At 43.9% G+C, this 23,365-nt stretch overlaps 1 protein-coding gene across 1 annotated transcript in view; it reads right to left on the bottom strand.

Moving 5' to 3' along the window:
• Nucleotides 1-323: 323 nt before the first annotated feature.
• LOC126092485 (28S ribosomal protein S24, mitochondrial) overlaps nucleotides 324-23,365 on the bottom strand; it is a 35,741-nt gene continuing 12,699 nt past the window's right edge. The window contains exon 3 of the mRNA XM_049908103.1: nucleotides 324-689. Within this exon, the coding sequence (XP_049764060.1) occupies nucleotides 400-689 (290 nt within the window). The 3' untranslated portion in view covers nucleotides 324-399. The remainder of the gene's footprint in view (nucleotides 690-23,365) is intronic.

The following is a 23,365-nucleotide window of genomic DNA, read 5'->3' as shown; positions in this document are numbered from 1 at the left end:
ATTCTCCTCAGGTTTCTTCAAATAATTTTTGTTATGTCAAGCTAATCAGATTTCTGCATAAATGGACTAATATCCTTACAGTTGCATACTTCACCTTGTCCTGTGCTTTACTATGGTGGGTAAGGTATTGTGTAAGTCTTGCTTCCTTTTAGCATTATACTTACTGTTGATATTTAACTGTTACTGATTGCTGTCAAATATGAGCTGAATCTTAGTTGCCACAGTAATAGACGTTATCAAATTAAAAATTTGTCTTTCATGCATAATGGAGAAAACTTAACACTTGATAGTTTCACATCACCCTACCAATGATTCACACGAAGTTTGAGAAAATGAGGTGGTTTATTAGTAAATTACTGAGAATATGAAAATTTTCTTATCGAACACACACAATGCTGCTTAAATATATTTGTGTACAACGTCTTTAGCATCAGCAACTGACTGCAGTTCTAATTTTACAGGGCACTGTAACCAGTAACTTAGCAGTTCCTCTGTGTAGCCAATAAGGAAGTACATCTTCCTAGGACTAATTGCTTGACGTACTATGCCAGCAATCCGAATCAAATTGTGTTGTCGTTTTATAATCACTTCCGATACAAAGAGACTATGCCATGTTCCAGTCACAAATCTTCGAATAAACATATCTTCAACAACTGTTTCTGCTGGACGCAATCCTCCAAGTAAGCTTGCTGCACAGAAGAAAATTCCATATAAATATAGTGTTCCATTACTTTTTCAATGAAATTCTATGTTTCTTTTGTACTGACACACTGGAGTGCCAAACAGGAAAAATCAATACAGTAATTAATCAATGTAAACTGCAAAACATATTTATTTAATTTTCATGGTAACCACCTATGTGGAATACTAAAGTACAAGAATGTTATTATGAAACAATTAATTAACATCAATTGCAGTGTTACAAATAAGTAATGAAAACTATGATTTAATGTGTCAGTGACTAAGATGTCATTGGAGATGGACTCCACAGTCAGGCTGGGAAGGAAATAGATTGCACCCTTTCAAAGTAATCATCCTAGCATTTTGCCTTTAAATGACTCTGAAGCAATCATGGAAAACAGTGTGGCTGGATGGGGATTTTCATGGCCATAAACAAAAAACTGAGTCCCTTCTCTTACGACTGCACTACCTAGTCTTGTCCACACAACATTATCAATACAGTAGTATACTGTCATAAAAACCTACATTTATTCTCAATTTCTCAACAAACTACTGATTTCAGAAAATATGACTGCTAAAGTTCTTCATTTACTCATTACACTACTAAGGATATATTAAGCTACTACACTCCTGGAAATTGAAATAAGAACACCGTGAATTCATTGTCCCAGGAAGGGGAAACTTTATTGACACATTCCTGGGGTCAGATACATCACATGATCACACTGACAGAACCACAGGCACATAGACACAGGCAACAGAGCATGCACAATGTCGGCACTAGTACAGTGTATATCCACCTTTCGCAGCAATGCAGGCTGCTATTCTCCCATGGAAACGATCGTAGATATGCTGGATGTAGTCCTGTGGAACGGCTTGCCATGCCATTTCCACCTGGCGCCTCAGTTGGACCAGCGTTCGTGCTGGACGTGCAGACCGCGTGAGACGACGCTTCATCCAGTCCCAAACATGCTCAATGGGGGACAGATCCGGAGATCTTGCTGGCCAGGGTAGTTGACTTACATCTTCTAGAGCACGTTGGGTGGCACGGGATACATGCGGACGTGCATTGTCCTGTTGGAACAGCAAGTTCCCTTGCCGGTCTAGGAATGGTAGAACGATGGGTTCGATGACGGTTTGGATGTACCGTGCACTATTCAGTGTCCCCTCGACGATCACCAGTGGTGTACGGCCAGTGTAGGAGATCGCTCCCCACACCATGATGCCGGGTGTTGGCCCTGTGTGCCTCGGTCATATGCAGTCCTGATTGTGGCGCTCACCTGCACGGCGCCAAACACGCATACGACCATCATTGGCACCAAGGCAGAAGCGACTCTCATCGCTGAAGACGACACGTCTCCATTTGTCCCTCCATTCACGCCTGTCGCGACACCACTGGAGGCGGGCTGCACGATGTTGGGGCGTGAGCGGAAGACGGCCTAACGGTGTGCGGGACCGTAGCCCAGCTTCATGGAGACGGTTGCGAATGGTCCTCGCCGATACCCCAGGAGCAACAGTGTCCCTAATTTGCTGGGAAGTGGCGGTGCGGTCCCCTACGGCACTGCGTAGGATCCTACGGTCTTGGCGTGCATCCGTGCGTCGCTGCGGTCCGGTCCCAGGTCGACGGGCACGTGCACCTTCCGCCGACCACTGGCGACAACATCGATGTACTGTGGAGACCTCACGCCCCACGTGTTGAGCAATTCGGCGGTACGTCCACCCAGCCTCCCGCATGCCCACTATACGCCGTCACTCAAAGTCCGTCAACTGCACATACGGTTCACGTCCACGCTGCCGCGGCATGCTACCAGTGTTAAAGACTGCGATGGAGCTCCGTATGCCACGGCAAACTGGCTGACACTGACGGGGGCGGTGCACAAATGCTGCGCAGCTAGCGCCATTCGACGGCCAACACCGCGGTTCCTGGTGTGTCCGCTGTGCCGTGCGTGTGATCATTGCTTGTACAGCCCTCTCGCAGTGTCCGGAGCAAGTATGGTGGGTCTGACACACCGGTGTCAACGTGTTCTTTTTTCCATTTCCAAGAGTGTATAAACAGATGCTGCATTCATATTATGCACTTAGTATGCACATTTCTTTTTGCTTATATGCATTGGAACCACAGTTTGTTATTCTGTTGCAGCAGCAATTCCTTCCAAGTTGTGTCTTTTGGAGACACATTGGTGGCTAAAAAACCCTAGATGGCTACGGTGTTCAGCAACATGGCTGCATATGCAGTAATTCATCATTTACATTTGCAGTGGAAATCTATGAAATAATTCCACAAAGGAAGATAACACAACAGCAGCATTTGAAACTGAAAAGGTGCAAAAGACTTTCACCAAGATCACACAGATCTGGAAGATGCACTTAAAGCAGAAGGCCATGTCCACTAGAGTAATCATGCTTCATTACATAATTGGAAGCTTTGGTATTGACCAACACGTGCGTTACCAATCAATGTCAGAGGGGTCAGATTTAGAGTAGGCTCAGTGTCAATAACATAAGCAATGACCTGCTGGGTCCACCATTAAGAACCTTTAATGAAAGAAAGAAAAAACCTTTGATATAACATAGATTCACCTCCACAAAGAGCCCAAAGACATAATCTTCTTCTAGGAAGATTTATATTATCTGCCTTTTGGTATTATGAAGGAGTCATCCTCACTGACTAAGCCAGAGAAATGAGACCATTATGGTGCACTATTATGAGAATCATCTGACCAATTCACAGTCTGAGCAAGCAGAAGAGGTGACTAATACTTATGAAAGATGTTTGTCTCCTGCACGACAATGTTCCCACTCACATCACTTGAGGAATTATCATGCATGACTCTTTACTCACACCTAAGCTATGAAATCTTACCACATCCATCTTACTCACAAGGTATAGCAATTTCTTCACCCTTCAAGAACCAAAGGAACCATTGGATGGACTACATTTCACCAGCAATAATAAGGTGACTGCTGTGATAGAGAGAGAAACTGAGGAATTCTTACACTCATGCCATATGGAAGGTTTTGTATCACTGCTTCAAAGATAAGTGGCAATAAATGTGCAAATTATGTGACCTCTATCTTTCTCTCCATAACCCTTTGGGGTATTGCTTAGTTCAAACCAAAAATTACCAATTGTAAGGAGATAGATTAATTCCCCCCCCCCCCCCCCCCCTCCAGAACTTACAACAATGCACGGTATCAACTGAACTTGTGAGAACAACATCACAAATGGTGCTCCACTGACAAAAGCACAAAATAAAACTAAGAAATAACTAGTTCCATAAAAAACATAGGTGTCAAATTATTGAATGCGACTGGAGAAATATTACGTGTTATCGAAAACAGAGGAAAATTTAAATATTTGGCCAAGTTACTGATACACACACACTTAATTGTGGAAATACAATTTAAAAAATAAAATCAAAAATTACTAAAAACCAAAAAATGATCCATCACAAAGGAATTACCCAAACAAGACTGAACAGTAGATGTGATTTACATGTTCAGACAAACAAATGACCATCAAATTTTTCTGAAATTCTCATCATTTGCTTGTCTGTAGGTGTGCACACATCTAATGAATTTTATCCCATTTGGATAATTCTTTCATGGTGCATCTTTCTTTTATTTGTGTTAAGAGTGCACTAATCTAGTTTTTGGAAAAAGTAATTCCTTTCTCTCGGAGGAAAGGGTATACATCGGGAAAGGTTAGAAAGGAACAGCAGGTCACTCATATCGGCTAAACAAGTCATTCATTGTTTTGAGTGAGACCAGTTTGTGAGAGCAACCAAATGAAAACTATAATGTTAGTCAGCTATAGTTTTATCTGTTGATTGGATTATTTTTTTGAGTGATATCAGACAGTGGGAGCAACTGACTGAAAAGATTCAACATCATTGTAACTTTGTGTATTGACTGAAATATTCATGCCTTCTTTTCAAGTGAAAACAAGTCTGTAGTTCTGTCAGTTGAACCACGTACTCATTCTTTTAACTGAAACTACTTGTAGTGTTTTACATGATCTAGCTATCCATTCATTATTCTGCATGAAACCAGCCTGCAGTACTTTAATCAGCTGAACTAAAGCAGTGCTACAGGGTACTGACACTGGGTGGTTGTAAGTGAAGTATCTCAGGAGAATGCCAAAGTTAACATAAGCAGTATACGTGTTCATTTAATTATGAGCTGAATGGAATAATTTTTCTTTTCATCATTTAAAACTGATTCTTATACTATTGTGGAATAAATTGCTCCAAGTGCCATTAACACATAATTAACTAGCCTGACGTATCACTCTGATATGCCTACCATCACTTAAATTGCTAACCCCACACAAAAACTTTGAAAACGCCTGGAGTGGGTCAAATCATTATTTTCCTGGACACAAAAATTCTGTAGACATAAGTTGGCCAATGGTCGCGACATGCCATGGGGAGTGGAAACATGAGACGGGGGGGTTCCTCACTTGTGTTTCAGTGCTAACAATGGCAGCAACCGTGCACCACCTACCGATCCACCACCTACCGATCAGCTGACATAAATCATACATGAAATTAACAAGGATTTGTTAAAATGCATTACAGAGATGTTCATATTCAGACACAGTACTAATTTGCCGTACAGAAAATGAATGTAAACGAAATGAATTTTATACAACTCGGTAAGTAGAAGGCAAATGACATTTAAGAAATTCAACTAAATGGCACATGGGGCGACATTGCAGTCTGTGCAATTGTCCATTGTCGGTGGTTTCTCATAGTCTCACTAAAGAAGTATGGAAAATACAAGGTGTTCCAAAATTGTCTTTACAGCTTTTAACACATGTATTTCAGAAATGGGGATATGTAGAAAAGTGCAGTTTGTGGTATAATGTTCATACACACATAAGGTTCTAGTAGTCACTTAATGGAGTTCATTGTGTGAAGGGGACCATATTTTCTAAAGTCAAGTTCGGGATACAATAAATAATTTTGATATTACAAAGAAGTCTGACCTGAATGTAATAAATGCAAACTATCACTTTAATTTGCTACAAACAATACATTAATTTATATTTTATTAGTACCTTCTAAGATGTAGGCGTGCAAGCAGGCATACAATATTTATCAGTGCTGTAAATTTTCTTCGGCGTGTCTGCATTCTTCATCAGCCTTACAAAACCATTCAACTCAAGTTTCATAATAATTCCCTGTGGTCACTAACATGGCTTTTTTAGTTTCTACAACAAACTGTTTTGTCACTGCGCCATAAACTCCTCATTTGGGAAAATACCCTTTCAGTAAGAGCATGCAGGTACAGGTGAAATGAACATACAATTCAGGATAAATGGTTTCATAATTGTTAAATCCTGGACAAATAGGTGTCCCAAATTACTTTTGAAAAAATTCAGGACAGAGCTAGAAAAATATTTATTGTCATGAAAAAAGGGGGATGGATGGTCACCTTCAATGTGTGTGCCGTCTCATTAAGGTGTGCCTCATTAAGGTGTGCTATTGAGGTCATCTCAGGGAATGGAAGAACTAGCAGGCCGCAGTTCAAGGACTGCAGCCTTGGCAGCAGTGTCAGCGGCCTCACTGCCTGTCAGACCAGAATGACCATGGACCCACATACACATCACAGGGGCTCCATCAAGAGTGAGCAAGTGATAGCTTTCCTGGACCCATTGCACTAAAGGGGGGACAGTGTACAGCATACAGAGGCTCTGAATGACACAGAGTGTTTGAGCAAATGACAATTTAAAAGCCTGTGTCACCAGATGTACCGCATGGCCTGTTACAGGGCAAAGAGCTCCGCTGTAAATACTGAACAGTGGATTGGAAACTGATACCAAAAAGCATCTGTGACATCGATGAAGGCACACCCGACACCACAGTCAGTCCAAGAGCCATCAGTGTACACAAAGGCATTATCGTGAAGTTTCATGCGAGGGTCAAGAACCTTACAGTGATAGAGCAAGACTGGAGTAGTGTCCTTAGAAGGAGAGTGAAGTCCAAAGTGAACACTGGCTGGCGTATGAGCCAAGTTGGGGAAGGGTTCACACCCATTGGGAAAGTGGCTGGTTAAGCCACTAAAGCAATAGCCAAAAGTGAATTCCAGGAGATAACAGAGAAGAGAGATGTGCCCCATACTGGTGGTCAAAGGACTCATCGAAGAAGGAGGCACGGCCGGACAACCAGCATGCACATCTGCCAAGGAGAAAGTCATGGCGGTAGGACAGCAGTTGTTCAGCAGCTTCTTCATACAGATTCTCAGTGGCCAACGGGTGCCCTGATAATGGATGGTATTAAAAGGGTGTAAGAGGGACGGACTTGCAGATGCTTAAACAAAACACTCAGTCGAATTAAGAATGGACAGTTGACTGGTACAAACGGAGGAGGGTGGTACGTTCTGCTCCCCAGGAAGTACCACTGAGAACACACAGAACATTAAGGGACCACATACAGAAGGCTGCCAGGTAAGACGTTTGGGGAGGGGGAGGGGGAGACCAAGGAAGTTTCCTACTGAAACCAAGTCTAATCAATTTTACAGATTCAACAAACGGAAGAGCAACAGGCCAAAGATGTAACGATGGTGGAGGGAACAAATTGTGCCACCAGAAACTCATTAAAAAATGCTTGGTCAATTGAAAAGCAAAAGCCCCTGTCAATGCTCCACAAGTAAGGACAATCAAGGCAACGTGAAGAACTGCAATAGATGGCAAAAATCACCACCGAAAAGGGAGTCTGAGATGCTTGGAGGGAGACAGGCCATTATAGGGTTAATGACGATATCTAAGAAGACGACGCTCAGAATGGGACCCTGAGGCACAGTTTTCCTGGACGAAGGTGTCTGACAATGCAGAACCCTCATGTACATTGAAAACTTGATCTTTTAAAAATTCGTGAAGGGAACAGGGCAGTTGGCCATGGAAGGCGCATGTGTAGAGAGTACGGAGGATACCAGTCCTCCAGCAGTTGTCGCAGCCTTTCTCCAAATCGAAAACATGGCCACAGTCTGGGATTTCCACAGAAAACCATTCATTGCATGGTAGACAAAGTGACGAGATGGTCAACTGCAGAATGGAGAGGTCGAAATTCAAACTGTGCAGTGGTTAGTAAATTGCGAGATTTGAGCAACCATACCAGCTGGGCAAGAATCATACGTTCCATCATCTTTCAAACACAGCTGGTGAGAGAAATGGGATGGCAGCTAGAAGAAACGCATTTGTCCTTACCAGGCTTGGGTATGGGTATAATGGTGGCTTCATGCCAGCATCTGGGTAACGTATGAAGCAGAAGTGCTTGCCACCAAGAGAAATGTGCGGCAACACCTTAATGTTAACATTGTCTGGCCCTGGGGCGGAATATTGGGATGACGTGAGAGCATGATCCAGCTCCCTTACAGTACAGGTGGCATTGTAGCACTCGCAATTCTGAGAAGAGAAGGGTATCATCCAAGCTTCCTATGCCACTGTCAGGCCAGAAATTGGGGAATGGAACTTGGTCCCAGAATGCCATCGGAGATGGCCCACATTACGGAATCTGTTAAAAGAACTAATGAATGAACTCCAGCTACCTTTTTTGCTATCTCGAAGAACACAACTACACTATGCACTAACTGTTTATAATGTATGCAGTTTGCCATCAGAGGATGAGGATGACGATTAAAAATGAGGAGAGTACATCTCCTCACGCGAATTGCATTACAGCATGCCTCAGTCCACCAACGGGCCAGGACACCGTGGGGTAAAGAGGAAATGCAAGGAATGGAATGTTCTGCAGCGGTAAGGAACGTTTGTAAGATATTCTACCTGGTCATCACAACTGGGGAAATTATGTTCATTGAAGGTTGCCAGGGAGGAGTAGAGTCTCCAGTAGGCCTTAGTAAGCTGCCATTTGCGTGTGCACGTAGGTGACATTTGTGTGTGCACTTAGGTGAGGTAGGAGTCAGCAAACAGACAGCACATGGGAAATGGTGGTCGAATATGTGCCAGAGAGAATGGTCCATTCAAGATGATGGACAAGCTGGGCTATGCAGAAGGATAGGTCCAAATAAGAAGAGGTGTGCAAGGAGTTTGAAAGGAACATGGGTGCTTCTATGTTAAAGCAGAAGAGGTTAAGTTGGTTAAGAAGGTCAGCCAAAAGGGCACCTCTCGCACAAGTTCTGGGAGAACCCCAAAGGGGATGGTGCACATGAAAGTCACCGAGCAGCAGAAAGGGGTGAGGGAGTTGCCCAACAAGCTGGAAGAAGTCTGCTCTGGCGACACCGAATGAAAGAGGAATGTAAACAATAAAAATTGAAAAGGTGAAGTGAGGAAGGAAAATGGGGACTGCAACAGCTACAATCTGGGTAGTCAGGGAGATGGTCTGACTATGAAAGTCATTTCCCTGTTGAGAAGCATGTCTCCCCCGGGAGAAGGAATGCCGTCCTCAGGGGAAAGGTCAAAGTGGACCAGAATGAAATGCAGGAGGTCAAAGTGGCTGTGAGGATACAATTTTGTTTCCTGGAGGCAGGCATAATTTCTCTTTTTTGGATCTAAGACCATGAACATTCCATTGGAGGAAGTCATGATGATGAAAAAGGGGGGGAGGGGAAAAAACTGAAGGGTTGTCATCTTGGTGACTGCCAAGTGCCATTTTCTGAAGGCTCACTGCTTCTAAGGGCAGAGCATAGAGAATCCTGCTCCATGATATCTACAGAGGCATCAGCATTCTCCCTCTGTTGGTATGCGAATATGGTTGGCGGTGCACTCCAGCGACACAGAGGTTGGCTGGGCGAGGGTATAGCGTGGTGACAGCATTGAAGAGGATCTCCGAGTTGATGAAGAAGACCGTTTGCCTTTGTTTAACTTCTTGGATTCTTTCCGGTTGGCAGAGGAAGACTCAGATGTTTGTTGGATGGAGGGATGAACTAAGTCTTCACAAGACTATTCCTTGTGTCCTTTCTGGCTTGCCAGTTGTGTAGCAGGTGACTTCACCCCCTAAAGTAAATGTTTTGTGGCTTGTTGCATAGCTGGACAAGGAGACGGTGATGTTATCATGACACTGGGCAATTTCACAGCCCGAGTGCTGAATTTGAGGTTGCATGTGTGCGTGGCCATGTCCTTCATTGAGTGAGATGTAGCAAGTACAGTACTGTAAGTGCCAGACAGTAGAATTCAGGGTTTGATACTAGCCAATAACTTGTGAGTGACCAGTTAAGGCACTTTTTCCTTTACCCAGATCTCCTTGATAGCCCCCTCAACGACATACATAGAACAATCTCGAGAGGAGGTGGCAAGGTCGCCATCGCAGTTGATAGTTGATACGGTGTTGAGAAGGAGGCAGACGATTGCCCTCGGGTGCATCCCTACCACAGATTACACCTTTGGCTGGGTGCTCCCAAGACATTCGAGTGGGTGAAATAATTAACTGGTAGCAGCATAATGGGTTCAAAATGCACTGCTCTATCGAAAGTGAGCGTATGGGCATTAAGGATTCATCTGCCATTTTCATCATCCTATGACAGCAATGACACCCCAGTCGGAGAGGTTCATATGGATTTCTGGCCTTGGTCAGATTATCGAGCAGCCTGGTGAAAGTAACACCACAAGATGAATTCAGCGTGTGATTGGCCGTGACACGAACAGGACAGCCATGGAGGAGCAAAGCTGCAAGCAGTTGTGCTCAAGAATCAGAAGTAGTCCCCAAGAGCAAAGTGCCATTGCTTAAATGACAGTAGGATTTCACAGGGCCAGCAACTGCATCAACACCTTTCTGAACAGTAAACAGATTTACTGAAGCGAAAGGACTGACTGTGTTCAATACAAGAAACCATGAGGAACTGTGGTGCAGCTGGGAGGGTCTTCAAATCGAGAGTCATTCCGTTTATGTACGGTAAATGTGGACTGCAAAGATGATAGTTGGCTCACTGCGAGACAATCCAGCACGACTGCCAACATCTCCGATGGTGTGCTCCTTCCAAATGGAGAGTGTGCGAGTTGCGTCTGCGTCTGCGTCTGCGCGCGTGTGCGTGTGCGTGTTCATTGCTGACAAAGGCCTTAACAGCTGAAAGCTATAATTGTGTGAATCTTTTTGTTGTGCCTATCGTGACTCAGCATCTCTGCTATATGATGAGTACCAACTTTCCTTCTCAATATTATTACATTCCCTCCAGGATTTTCCATTGTTTGATTTTTGCACCAAACACAAATAGCCAGAATGCTACCAACCTTATATTCCAATATTTCCATGCCTGTGAGATAGACAGATTAAAATTCCATCGTTACGTGAGCTAATTTTCAGTATTAAAAAAAAATAAATAAATAAATAAATAAAAATCCATTGGCACATATCAAGAATGGTGTAAATAAATGACGGCTATATGGTGTGTGTAGCATTACTACAACATTTCAGGTTAATATTACAAAAGGACATGCAGCGTATTGCTAACTTTTGGACTTCAAGGAAGGTTGATGGCTTAAGGTGCAGTATGAATGGCTTCTTCGTCGACCACACTTTGCATGCCGCACCACTCACATCTATGCATCAACTTCCCACCAGAGTGCTGCCGATTCGTGCATCCATCGCCTACTGTCAGTGATTAGGGGTGCTACGCATACATGCCAACAGAGAATGCTGAATTCATGATTTCACTTCCTGTGACTCTTGTCAGCGTGTCTTCTTAAGCAGCCACATGCAAAGCCTTGCCCAGAATCAGTGTATCTACAGAATAATGTCAACTTTAATGCAGGAAACTGCTGAGAGAAATTATGTCAACACAGCCGTGACACAATTAAGCATTTCTACTTGTCAGAGATGTAACGCATTGTATTTGCATTCGAGACTATTTTTGTACTAAGAACATTACTGTCATTGCATATAACTTAGCACCACAACGACCTACAGCACTTCAAAGATATGTATATCTGAATTATTAAGTGTATAAGTGTGTATACTGTAAAAAAAACTTTTCGGTATGTTACTTCTTCTTCTTCTTCTTCTTCTTCTGTTTTTAATTGCCCATCTCTACTATCAGCACACCATAAGGACACATGAGGGCCGTTGTGCAATGACTGCAGAGACAGACTCACGGGGACAACATGAGAAGAAGACTACACACAGATCCTTCCGGAATGACTACACCACGAGAAGGTCTTAGCTTTGTTCAGTTGGCTCCGCTGACAGATGAAAACAGCTGAAATCTGGACAGAGGTTAGAGGCAGAGAGTCTACAGTTAGCAACAGTTTTCTAATAGCCAAGTTGATATCTCCAGTTGCCATGTGTCATTTACTGCCAATACCATACCACAGACTACAGAGACTTGTATACCGTAGAGTCAGAACCAACTAGCACATTCAATGGTGTTCAGTGGTGAATCCAGACACCAGCTTGTGCATAGATGACCTTATGAAAGGTCGCAGGAAGCAGCCATTCTTGAGAGCCGTAATTCTCCAGCACTTGGAACCCTGGTGTGGAGAGGTATTTAATACGAAAACAATAGTGATTCCAATCTGTAACTGTTGAAGAGACCCTGAATTCTTACCTGTATGTGGCAGTGAAGATATTCGGAGCCTGTTTGCTTCCACACCATACCACAATGAATACTGGAGCATCTATTAGGCATATTAAGGTGTAAATGGTATGTATCAAATGCCATTGAGATTCTACAATCTCAATCTACATCTCCACACTGTAGATATGGGACAATGTCACTTCATCTGAGGGCTAGCATAAACAGGAATCAAAGAGTGACTATGGTGGCACCTTCTCACCTTGGAACTAAGGAATCATTTCTGCTCTAACTCTGTACATAATAATGTGCCACAGCACAGGACTGCCAGTGTGCTACATTTTTAATACTATGCCAATGGCATCTGCACAGACCGGCCCCCAGAGGCCACCTACGGTGGGGCCACAGGACTTGTGCACAAGGCACAGCATCATCTGAACATTCTAGAGGAACCCTCCCCTTTATAAGCGCACTGCAACATGCTCGCTCGCTCTCTCTCTCTCTCTCTCTCTCTCTCTCTCTCTCTCTCTCTCTCATACTGTGTTCGTACTTATTGTCAGCATCTGCTTGTATCAGTGCCTGAATTGTTCTATGTTTGTGTCTACATTCTCATCTATTGTTTGCTTGTATGTAGAAGAATAAAGTTTGGCTCATTGTGGTCTTCTGCTGTTTATGTCTTACAGTACGACAACTGGATACGAGTGTGACATTCACTTCCATGTGCTCAATCTACTTTGTTCATCCTTCAGTTCTTCTGTCCATGGAGGCAGTCCTCCAATCCCCCTTATGAAAATGCACCCGAAGATGGGGAGTCTTACGAGAAATGGCTTTGGCAACACTCCCTCACTGATGGAAACATGTGTAAGGCTCTGTTTCTTTCTCGGATTTCTCCTCGGATCTGCCAGTTGTGCCAGTTAGTCCCACTCCTGGAATCTGCATCTCTTTCTTTCAACAAAATGCTTAACTTCTTGTCAAATAACCACTGTAAATGCACACACGTCAGTGCAGTGTGTGGAGTTCTATCATTGTCATAAACAGCCCCACCAGTCCTGCCAGGTTTGGGCGGGTGAACTCCACAGCCTCAGGCACAATACATCATCTTTCCTATGCTGATTCTACAGTCTGTTACACCGTCATCATTTGGTTGACTCTGACAGGGAGTCGCGTCAAAACATTACAGTGTGAGAATCTGTTTTTGGCTGAACCAATAAATATTTCTCAGTTCTTCAATGTCTCAGTGTGGCTGCTGATCAAATTGAAACTTTGTGCACCACACTGCAGAGTGACAGATCCAACAACAAGACAGGGCCACATGCCCTAAGCACTGGACAACTTGCAACAACTGTAGCAATGGACATACAGCATCTGCATGTCATTCCCAACCCCCTTCTTCGGACATGAACATGGATGTTAATTGTCCATCTCTAATGGTTAGGAATCAAATTGTTTGCTGATGTGTGATGTTATGGGCAAAACACTCAGACTACAACTGGACAAGTGTGCGGTCATAACTTACTGAGTTTATAAACTTATGTGGACTTGAGATCTCCAGTGATGTCTCCAGTGACTCATGTTCGGCAAGTTACAACAAGCAGCATATTCCAAATTTGGGTCACTTTACAGCTCCCACTATCTATAAATCTGTGGTTTGTTCCTTGACTGTTTTGTTAGTTGATGATGTGGGCAGCGATAATGTGTCTGGTGTGGATGATTTCAATGTTTTTGGTTTTTCAATTTCAGATACAGGTCACCTCGTTTCTGACTTGGTCCCTTACCAGCAGTTGGAATCTCTGTGTTCCGAGTTCTCGTCTCTTTTCTCTGATGGGTTAAGTTGTGCCACTAATTTTGCAGCCTACATTACCCTGGAAGCTATGGCATGTCTGTATTTTTTCCTTGCACACCCTATGCCAGTGGCTTTGTGTGATCAAGTGGAATCATAATTGTAACAGTATTATGAAAAGGGAAGACTCTTCAGCTGCCAGAAGGCACAGTCATGCGAGAGCTACACGCGCCCAGGTTTGATTTCCATACATTAGTCCTTTGATGTCAGCTGCACTTACGATTCAGGCTTGCTCCAACATTTTTTCTATTCAGGGACTGCCTTATATGCCTATGACAACAGTCCACATTTTGATATCCTAACATGCTTCTAGAGTTCATACAGAATTATGCAAGTGAGATTCGGAGTCTGGGCAACATTCTCCGCACCCTCCTGCATACACTCATACCACCCCACCAAAACTCACCGGCTCAGTCCTCATCACTGTTTGCTCCTGGCCCCACAGTCTGGGTTGGGGGTTTAACAGCTGACTGAAGTGGATTCTGTCCATGGTCCACAGTTGCCAAGGCTGCCATCTCTGTATGGTGTGCACCAGTGATGGGCTGGTGACACGCTACCACAACCTGTTGCGTCCTTGCACTGTGATGAGGCTGCAGTCCACAGCCACCTCCATCTCCTAACTTAGTGTCTGTCCTGGCATCACAGAGCATCCATGCTGCAGGGCAGACCTGTTCTCCTTGCGTATGTTGCCACCTTCTACCTCTCCTCTAGGATCCAGCCCCCCCCCCCCCCCCCAGCACCAGCTGTTGGGCCTTCCTAAAATGATTCACCACCAATGGCTGCGGCAGAGACTTCACATGTTTCAACACCTGGATTCCCGCCATTCCCAACCAAACAGCCAGTGCTTTCACCATCACCACAGTTCCAACATATCCAGGAATCTGACACAAGCATACAACCTGTGTCCTTGTTACCAGTCTTCTCTTATGGTATTTTGTGGTGACAGAGCAGCCTTTGCCCAAGAGGGGAAAGGTGCTGTAACTCTGTACGTAGTACTTGAATATGTGGTGTGGCACCAGGCCCCTGGTGCATTGTTGTTGTTGTTGTTGTTGTTGTGGTCTTCAGTCCTGAGACTGGTTTGATGCAGCTCTCCATGCTACTCTATCCTGTGCAAGCTTCTTCATCTCCCAGTACCTACTGCAACCTACATCTTTCTGAATCTGCTTAGTGTATTCATCTCTTGGTCTCCCCCTACGATTTTTACCCTCCACGCTGCCCTCCAATACTAAATTGGTGACCCCTTGATGCCTCAGCACATGTCCTACCAACCGATCCCTTCTTCTGGTCAAGTTGCGCCACAAACTTCTCTTCTCCCCAATCCTATTCAATACTTCCTCATTAGTTATGTGATCTACCCATCTAATCTTCAGCATTCTTCTGTAGCACCACATTTCAAAAGCTTCTATTCTCTTCTTGTCCAAACTATTTACCGTCCATGTTTCGCTTCCATACATGGCTACACTCCATACAAATACTTTCAGAAATGATTTCCTATCACTTAAATCTATACTCAATGTTAACAAATTTCTCTTCTTCAGAAACGCTTTCCTTGCCATTGCCAGTCTACATTTTATATCCTCTCTACTTCGACCATCATCAGTTATTTTGCTCCCCAAATAGCAAAACTCCTTTACTACTTTAAGTGTCTCATTTCCTAATCTAATACCCTCAACATCACCCGACTGAATTCGACTACATTCCATTATCCTCGTTTTGCTTTTGTTGATGTTCATCTTATATCCTCCCTTCAAGACACTATCCATTCCGTTCAACTGCTCTTCTAAGTCCTTTGCTGTCTCTGACAGAATTACAATGTCATCGGCGAACCTCAATGTTTTTATTTCTTCTCCATGGATTTTAATACCTACTCCAAATTTTTCTTTTGTTTCCTTTACTGCTTGCTCAATACACAGATTGAATAGCATCGGTGAGAGGCTACAACCCTGTCTTACTCCCTTCCCAACCACTGTTTCTCTTTCATGCCCCTCGACTCTTGTAACTGCCATCTGGTTTCTATACAAATTGTAAATAGCCTTTCGCTCCCTGTATTTTACCCCTGCCACCTTTAGAATTTGAAAGAGAGTATTCCAGTCAACATTGTCAAAAGCTTTCTCTAAGTCTACAAATGCTAGGAACATAGGTTTGCCTTTCCTTAATCTTTCTTCTAAGATAAGTCGTAAGGTCAGTATTGCCTCACATGTTCCAGTATTTCTACGGAATCCAAACTGATCTTCCCCGAGGTCGGCTTCTACTAGTTTTTCCATTCGTCTGTAAAGAATTCGTGTTAGTATTTTGCAGCTGTGGCTTATTAAACTGATTGTTCGGTAATTTTCACATCTGTCCACACCTGCTTTCTTAGGGATTGGAATTATTATATTCTTCTTGAAGTCTGAGGGTATTTCGCCTGTTTCATACATCTTGCTCACCAGATGGTACAGTTTTGTCATGACTGGCTCTCCCAAGGCCGTCAGTAGTTCCAATGGAATGTTGTCTACTCCGGGGGCCTTGTTTCGACTCAGGTCTTTCAGTGCTCTGTCAAACTCTTCACAAAGTATCGTATCTCCCATTTCATCTTCATCTACATCCTCTTCCATTTCCATAATATTGTCCTCAAGTGCATCGCCCTTGTATAGACCCTCTATATACTCCTTCCACCTTTCTGCTTTCCCTTCTTTGCTTAGAACTGGGTTTCCATCTGAGCTCTTGATGTTCATACAAGTGGTTCTCTTATCTCCAAAGGTCTCTTTAATTTTCCTGTAGGCTGTATCTATCTTACCCCTAGTGAGATAAGCCTCCACATCCTTACATTTGTCCTCTAGCCATGCCTGCTTAGCCATTTTGCACTTTCTGTCGATCTCATTTTTGAGACGTTTGTATTCCTTTTTGCCTGCTTCACTTACTGCATTTTTATATTTTCTCCTTTCATCAATTAAATTCAATATTTCCTCTGTTACCCAAGGATTTATACTAGCCCTCTTCTTTTTACCTACTTGATCCTCTGCTGCCTTCACTAATTCATCCCTCAAAGCTACCCATTCTTCTTCTACTGTATTTCTTTCCCCCATTCCTGTCAATTGTTCCCTTATGCTCTCCCTGAAACTATCTACAACCTCTGGTTCTTTCAGTTCATCCAGGTCCCATCTCATCAAATTCCCACCTTTTTGCAGTTTCTTCAGTTTTAATCTACAGGTCATAACCAATAAATTGTGGTCAGAGTCCACATCTGCCCCTGGAAATGTCTTACAATTTAAAACCTGGTTCCTAAATCTCTGTCTTACCATTATATAATCTATCTGATACCTTTTAGTATCTCCAGGGTTCTTCCATGTATACAACCTTCTATCATGATTCTTGAACCAAGTGTTAGCTATGATTAAGTTGTGCTCTGTGCAAAATTCTACCAGGCGGCTTCCTCTTTCATTTCTTAGCCCCAATCCATATTCACCTACTACGTTTCCTTCTCTCCCTTTTCCTACACTCTAATTCCAGTCACCCGTGACTATTAAATTTTTGTCTCCCTTCACTATCTGAATAATTTCTTTTATTTCATCATACATTTCTTCAATTTCTTCGTCATCTGCAGAGCTAGTTGGCATATAAACTTGTACTACTGTAGTAGGTGTGGGCTTCGTATCTATCTTGGCCACAATAATGCGTTCACTATGCTGTTTGTAGTAGCTTACCCGCATTCCTATTTTCCTATTCATTATTAAACCTACTCCTGCATTACCCCTATTTGACTTTGTGTTTATAACCCTGTTGTCACCTGACCAGAAGTCTTGTTCCTCCTGCCACCGAACTTCACTAATTCCCACTATATCTAACTTTAACCTATCCATTTCCCTTTTTAAATTTTCTAACCTACCTGCCCGATTAAGGGATCTGACATTCCACGCTCCGATCCGTAGAACGCCAGTTTTCTTTCTCCTGATAACGACATCCTCTTAAGTAGTCCCCGCCCGGAGATCCGAATGGGGGACTATTTTACCTCCGGAATATTTTACCCAAGAGGACGCCATCATCATTTAATCATACAGTAAAGCTGCATGCCCTCGGGAAAAATTACGGCCGTAGTTTCCCCCTTGCTTTCAGCCATTCGCAGTACCAGCACAGCAAGGCCGTTTTGGTTATTGTTACAAGGCCAGATCAGTCAATCATCCAGACTGTTGCCCTTGCAACTACTGAAAAGGCTGCTGCCCCTCTTCAGGAACCACACGTTTGTCTGACCTCTCAACAGATACCCCTCCGTTGTGGTTGTACCTACAGTACGGCTATCTGTATCGCTGGGGCACACAAGCCTCCCCACCAATGGCAAGGTCCATGGTTCATGGGGGGGGGGGGGGGCTGGTGCATTACACTTAGAATATTCTGCCAACAGCACCTGTGCAGCCCAGCCACAAGGGGTCACTGCAGCAGGCCACATGACTTGTGCACATGACAACAAAGCATCCATTTTGCCGTATACTAGAGTCCTCCTCCTTATAAGCGAGGTGTAGCAGGCACTCTCCTATTGTGTTCATACATATTGTCAACAACATACTGTTGTTTCAGTACCTGGATGGTTTTTATGTTTGTGCCTACATTCCCAACTGCTATTCACTTGTATGTAGCAGAAAAATTTGTTTCATTTTGGCCATGCTGTTGCGTCTCACAGCATGACAGAATTTTTGAAGGTGGAGTAGCACAGGATATGGAGAGCAAGGAGAAATATCAACATTAAAGATACATTAATACTCCAAGAATATGTAATATTTTCAGCGAAACTTTTCCTGAGATACTCTAGACGCCCTATTGCATTTCCAAGTGAAGACTGCTGAAGATGCAGGCAATATGAGGTGAGGAAAACGCTCGAGTCCAATTTTAGAAAAGCCACTTCGAACCCCACACTACACTGTAGCAAAATAAGAAATCTGGAGCAACTAGAAATTCCAAAGTCTGCCAAATGATATATTGTAGAAAGTAGTTGCACCACAATTACCACTGCAGCTGCTAGTAATACAACACAAAGAAATGTCTCACAACAGCAGTGTGCATCTTTGGCTTATTAAAGATTTTATGACCCCAGTCAGGCGATTTATACTTTGGAAAATGCAGCCATTCACACCACAACTGCTTAACAGAAACTGGGATTGGGAGAAGTGGAAGTTACTTTAAGAAACTAGGCCTACATAGGCTACCACAGTTAGTGATGCATGCAATTTATCTCTGGGGTAAAATAAATTCAACTTAACTAAATGGGAAGAACACTGTGACAATAGAAGTACACATGAAAAAAAAAAAAAAAAAGTGGCTTTATGCACTGCATAAAGAAGTAAGTCCTACCCAAGATACTTCCATCCCCTCCTGAAGTGGTGTTCTGCTGCCCATCCAACCTTCATAAAATCCTAGTCCATCCCTATGTCCCTCCCATCCCCAATCCCCTACCACAGGGATCATACCCTTGTGGAAAACCCAGATGCAAGACCTGCCCAATCCACCCACCCAGCAGCACTTACTCCACTCCTATCACTGCTTATTCTACCCCACCAGTGGCCAGGCCACCCGTGAAAGCAGTCACGTTACATACCAGCTCTGCTGCAATCACTGCACAGCACTTTACAGTGGTATGACAACCAATTAGCTGTCGACTGGGATGAAAGGCCATCGTCAAACTGTTGCCATAAACAAGGTGGACCATCTGGTAGCACAACATGCATCAGAGCACAACATGTGAGATTTCAATGGCTACTTCACAACCCGAGCCATCTGGATCCTCCCCTCACCACCACCACCACCACCACCACCACCACCACCACCACTTTTTCTGAGCTGCACAGATGGGAGCTATCCCTACACCCTACAACAGAACATTCACTCTGGTAACCTCCCTGGCCTAAACCTAAGGTAACAAGGTAACTTGCTGCCCCCCCCCCCCCCCCACACCCAGTAGACAAAACATGAAGAGAAAGAGAAAGAGAGTCCTACAAGCTTGAAACCGGAAATTCATTCCGAAAGCTAGCAAGCTTTGTAGCTTTTGTTTGTGTACCTATCGATGATGCAGCACTTCTGCCTTTCGGTGAGTTATCTCCTTTATTCTTAAATAATTCATAATTCTCAACCACAACTTTCCACACATTATCATGTTATAAAATACCCAGATGGAAATGAAAACTTGATTGTCAGCAGAAACTTAAATGCAAGTGTAGAGGCAAGAAGAGGTGACTGGGCAAATACGGACTGCGAAGAAGCAGTGGAAGAGGAGCCCAACTGAATGAGTCCTGCTTGCAGCACAAAAAAGTTGCAAATACTTTTTGCAATGCCCTTGGCAGAGGTGATACTGTCCTAGAGGCCAAAGACGATTTAACCCTCAAGGGGGTGCACCAATGTATAAAGTGTGCCAACCACAAATAACATTTTCTTGTACCATTTCATTGCTGTTTAACAATTTTGAGCCCATGCCACTCGCTTCATTATTGCACCAGCTAACACAGTGGTAAGTTGTATTGTTATATGTCCAAGTGAGTAGCAATAACAAAATAAACAGCGAGCCACAAGAGGGGAAAAAAGGAGAAGGAAACCCAGATTACGAGCTAGCAGAACAATCTCATAATGAGGCAGTTGCCTATGAGACAATTAGTAATCAAATAAGCAGTTGTCACCTGAAGCAACTGTGCTGTTTAATTCGTTGAGTAATTAATTACTAAGGGGTAACACTTGCAAACAGCTGGAGAGTTATACAATAGAGTTTATTTTGTAACTGTTTAACTGAAATTGTTTAGCTCATATAATGCAAATTTATTTTATCACCATCGAATTAAACTAATATTAAATAGCGATTCTGCTCATATACACTCCTGGAAATGGAAAAAAGAACACATTGACACCGGTGTGTCAGACCCACCATACTTGCTCCGGACACTGCGAGACGGCTGTACAAGCAATGATCACACGCACGGCACAGCGGACACACCAGGAACCGCGGTGTTGGCCGTCGAATGGCGCTAGCTGCGCAGCATTTGTGCACCGCCGCCGTCAGTGTCAGCCAGTTTGCCGTGGCATACGGAGCTCCATCGCAGTCTTTAACACTGGTAGCATGCCGCGACAGCGTGGACGTGAACCGTATGTGCAGTTGACGGACTTTGAGCGAGGGCGTATAGTGTGCATGTGGGAGGCCGGGTGGACGTACCGTCGAATCGCTCAACACGTGGGGCGTGAGGTCTCCACAGTACATCGACGTTGTCGCCAGTGGTCGGCGACCTGGGACCGGACCGCAGCGATGCACGGATGCACGCCAAGACCGTAGGATCCTACGCAGTGCCGTAGGGGACCACACCGCCACTTCCCAGCAAATTAGGGACACTGTTGCTCCTGGGGTATCGGCGAGGACCATTCGCAACTGTCTCCATGAAGCTGGGCTACGGTCCCGCACACCGTTAGGCCGTCTTCCGCTCACGCCCCAACATCGTGCAGCCCGCCTCCAGTGGTGTCGCGACAGGCGTGAATGGAGGGACGAATGGAGACGTGTCATCTTCAGCGATGAGAGTCGCTTCTGCCTTGGTGCCAATGATGGTCGTATGCGAGTTTGGCGCCGTGCAGGTGAGCGCCACAATCAGGACTGCATACGACCGAGGCACACAGGGCCAACACCCGGCATCATGGTGTGGGGAGCGATCTCCTACACTGGCCGTACACCACTGGTGATCGTCGAGGGGACACTGAATAGTGCACGGTACATCCAAACCGTCATCGAACCCATCGTTCTACCATTCCTAGACCGGCAAGGGAACTTGCTGTTCCAACAGGACAATGCACGTCCGCATGTATCCCGTGCCACCCAACGTGCTCTAGAAGGTTTAAGTCAACTACCCTGGCCAGCAAGATCTCCGGATCTGTCCCCCATTGAGCATGTTTGGGACTGGATGAAGCGCCGTCTCACGCGGTCTGCACGTCCAGCACGAACGCTGGTCCAATTGAGGTGCCAGGTGGAAATGGCATGGCAAGCCGTTCCACAGGACTACATCCAGCATCTCTACGATCGTCTCCATGGGAGAATAGCAGCCTGCATTGCTGCAAAAGGTGGATATACACTGTACTAGTGCCGACATTGTGCATGCTCTGTTGCCTGTGTCTATGTGCCTGTGGTTCTGTCAATGTGATCATGTGATGTATCTGACCCCAGGAATGTGTCAATAAAGTTTCCCCTTCCTGGGACAATGAATTCACGGTGTTCTTATTTCAATTTCCAGGAGTGTATGTTTGCCTCGGCAATACAAAGACAGCTATTTTCAACATGTGAACGAAGTGCCCGCAGGTAAGGATGCTGCGGGCTATCCGCTGCAGATATAAGAAGAAGTCACAAATTAGTCACGATAGCTCCACTTCAATGCACATGTCAGAAGAGAGAGATGCTGTAACTGAAGTGGTTTACAAAGTGTTATCTACAGAAAACAGGCAACTTCACTATGTATTTATCACAGCGCAGAGAAAACAAAATGAGAACAAATCAAATTTGATATGTACAAAGCAGTGAAAGTGGAAGCCTGGAAAAATTAAATCCAAAAACAAGATAAATATTGTTCAGCTTATTAAAAAGCAGACTATGCAAAACACACAACTGATGTAAAAGAAGAAGTTAATTACAGAAGACTATGAAGCAATATCAAAGATAAAATAGTAAAGAAAACTTTCTGAAGGAAATAGTGAAGTAGCTATAGAAAATATGAAAAATTAAGGATGATAGAGACAAGAGAACACTAAATGTTTAAAAACAGAAGAGAAAATGACAATGTTCCCACAAAACTGATCAAGAATACTGGCAAATGTGTGAAATTGTTCAATCTACCTGCAGCCTTTGCCATGGTTAGTCAGTTTCTTAACTGAAATGCGCAAGTTGATGTGGGAGACTCATGTTCAGAGCTTTTTCAAAGTTTCTGCATGCTTTACAGTACCTCATGGTGGAATCGTCTGTCAAAAGAAAGCAGATTAATTTTTGCTATGGAACAAAGGTTGAGCACATACACGTGACTGGATAAGGGATAAAAGGTAAGTGCAATGGCTAGGCACTTGGGAGTCGGCGAAAGTACAATTGGAGACTGGAAGAGGAAATGGACAGAAATTGAGTCTTGGTGCATTTAAGCGAATTTGCACAGAAACATTGAAAGAAAGAAAAAGTACAACATATGTTTAATCCAAAAAGAGAGAAGGGCATGCCAATTAGTGCAAAAACCAGTAGATCCCTGGAAGGGCAGTGCAATTTTTTGAAGAACAGTTTCATAAAGTATTTGTTCCGTTGGTTGAGCAGTTTTTACCATCTAAAAACCTGCCAAGGAAGTTTATCCTGATCTTGAACAATGTGGCTTTGCACCAGCTCACTGAATAGTTAAAAAATGAGAACATACA

This window comes from Schistocerca cancellata, chromosome 7, assembly GCF_023864275.1.
Source record: "Schistocerca cancellata isolate TAMUIC-IGC-003103 chromosome 7, iqSchCanc2.1, whole genome shotgun sequence".
NCBI lineage: Eukaryota > Metazoa > Arthropoda > Insecta > Orthoptera > Acrididae > Schistocerca > Schistocerca cancellata.
Note: the sequence above shows the minus strand (reverse complement) of the source record. Positions and strands in the feature narration are given on the sequence as shown.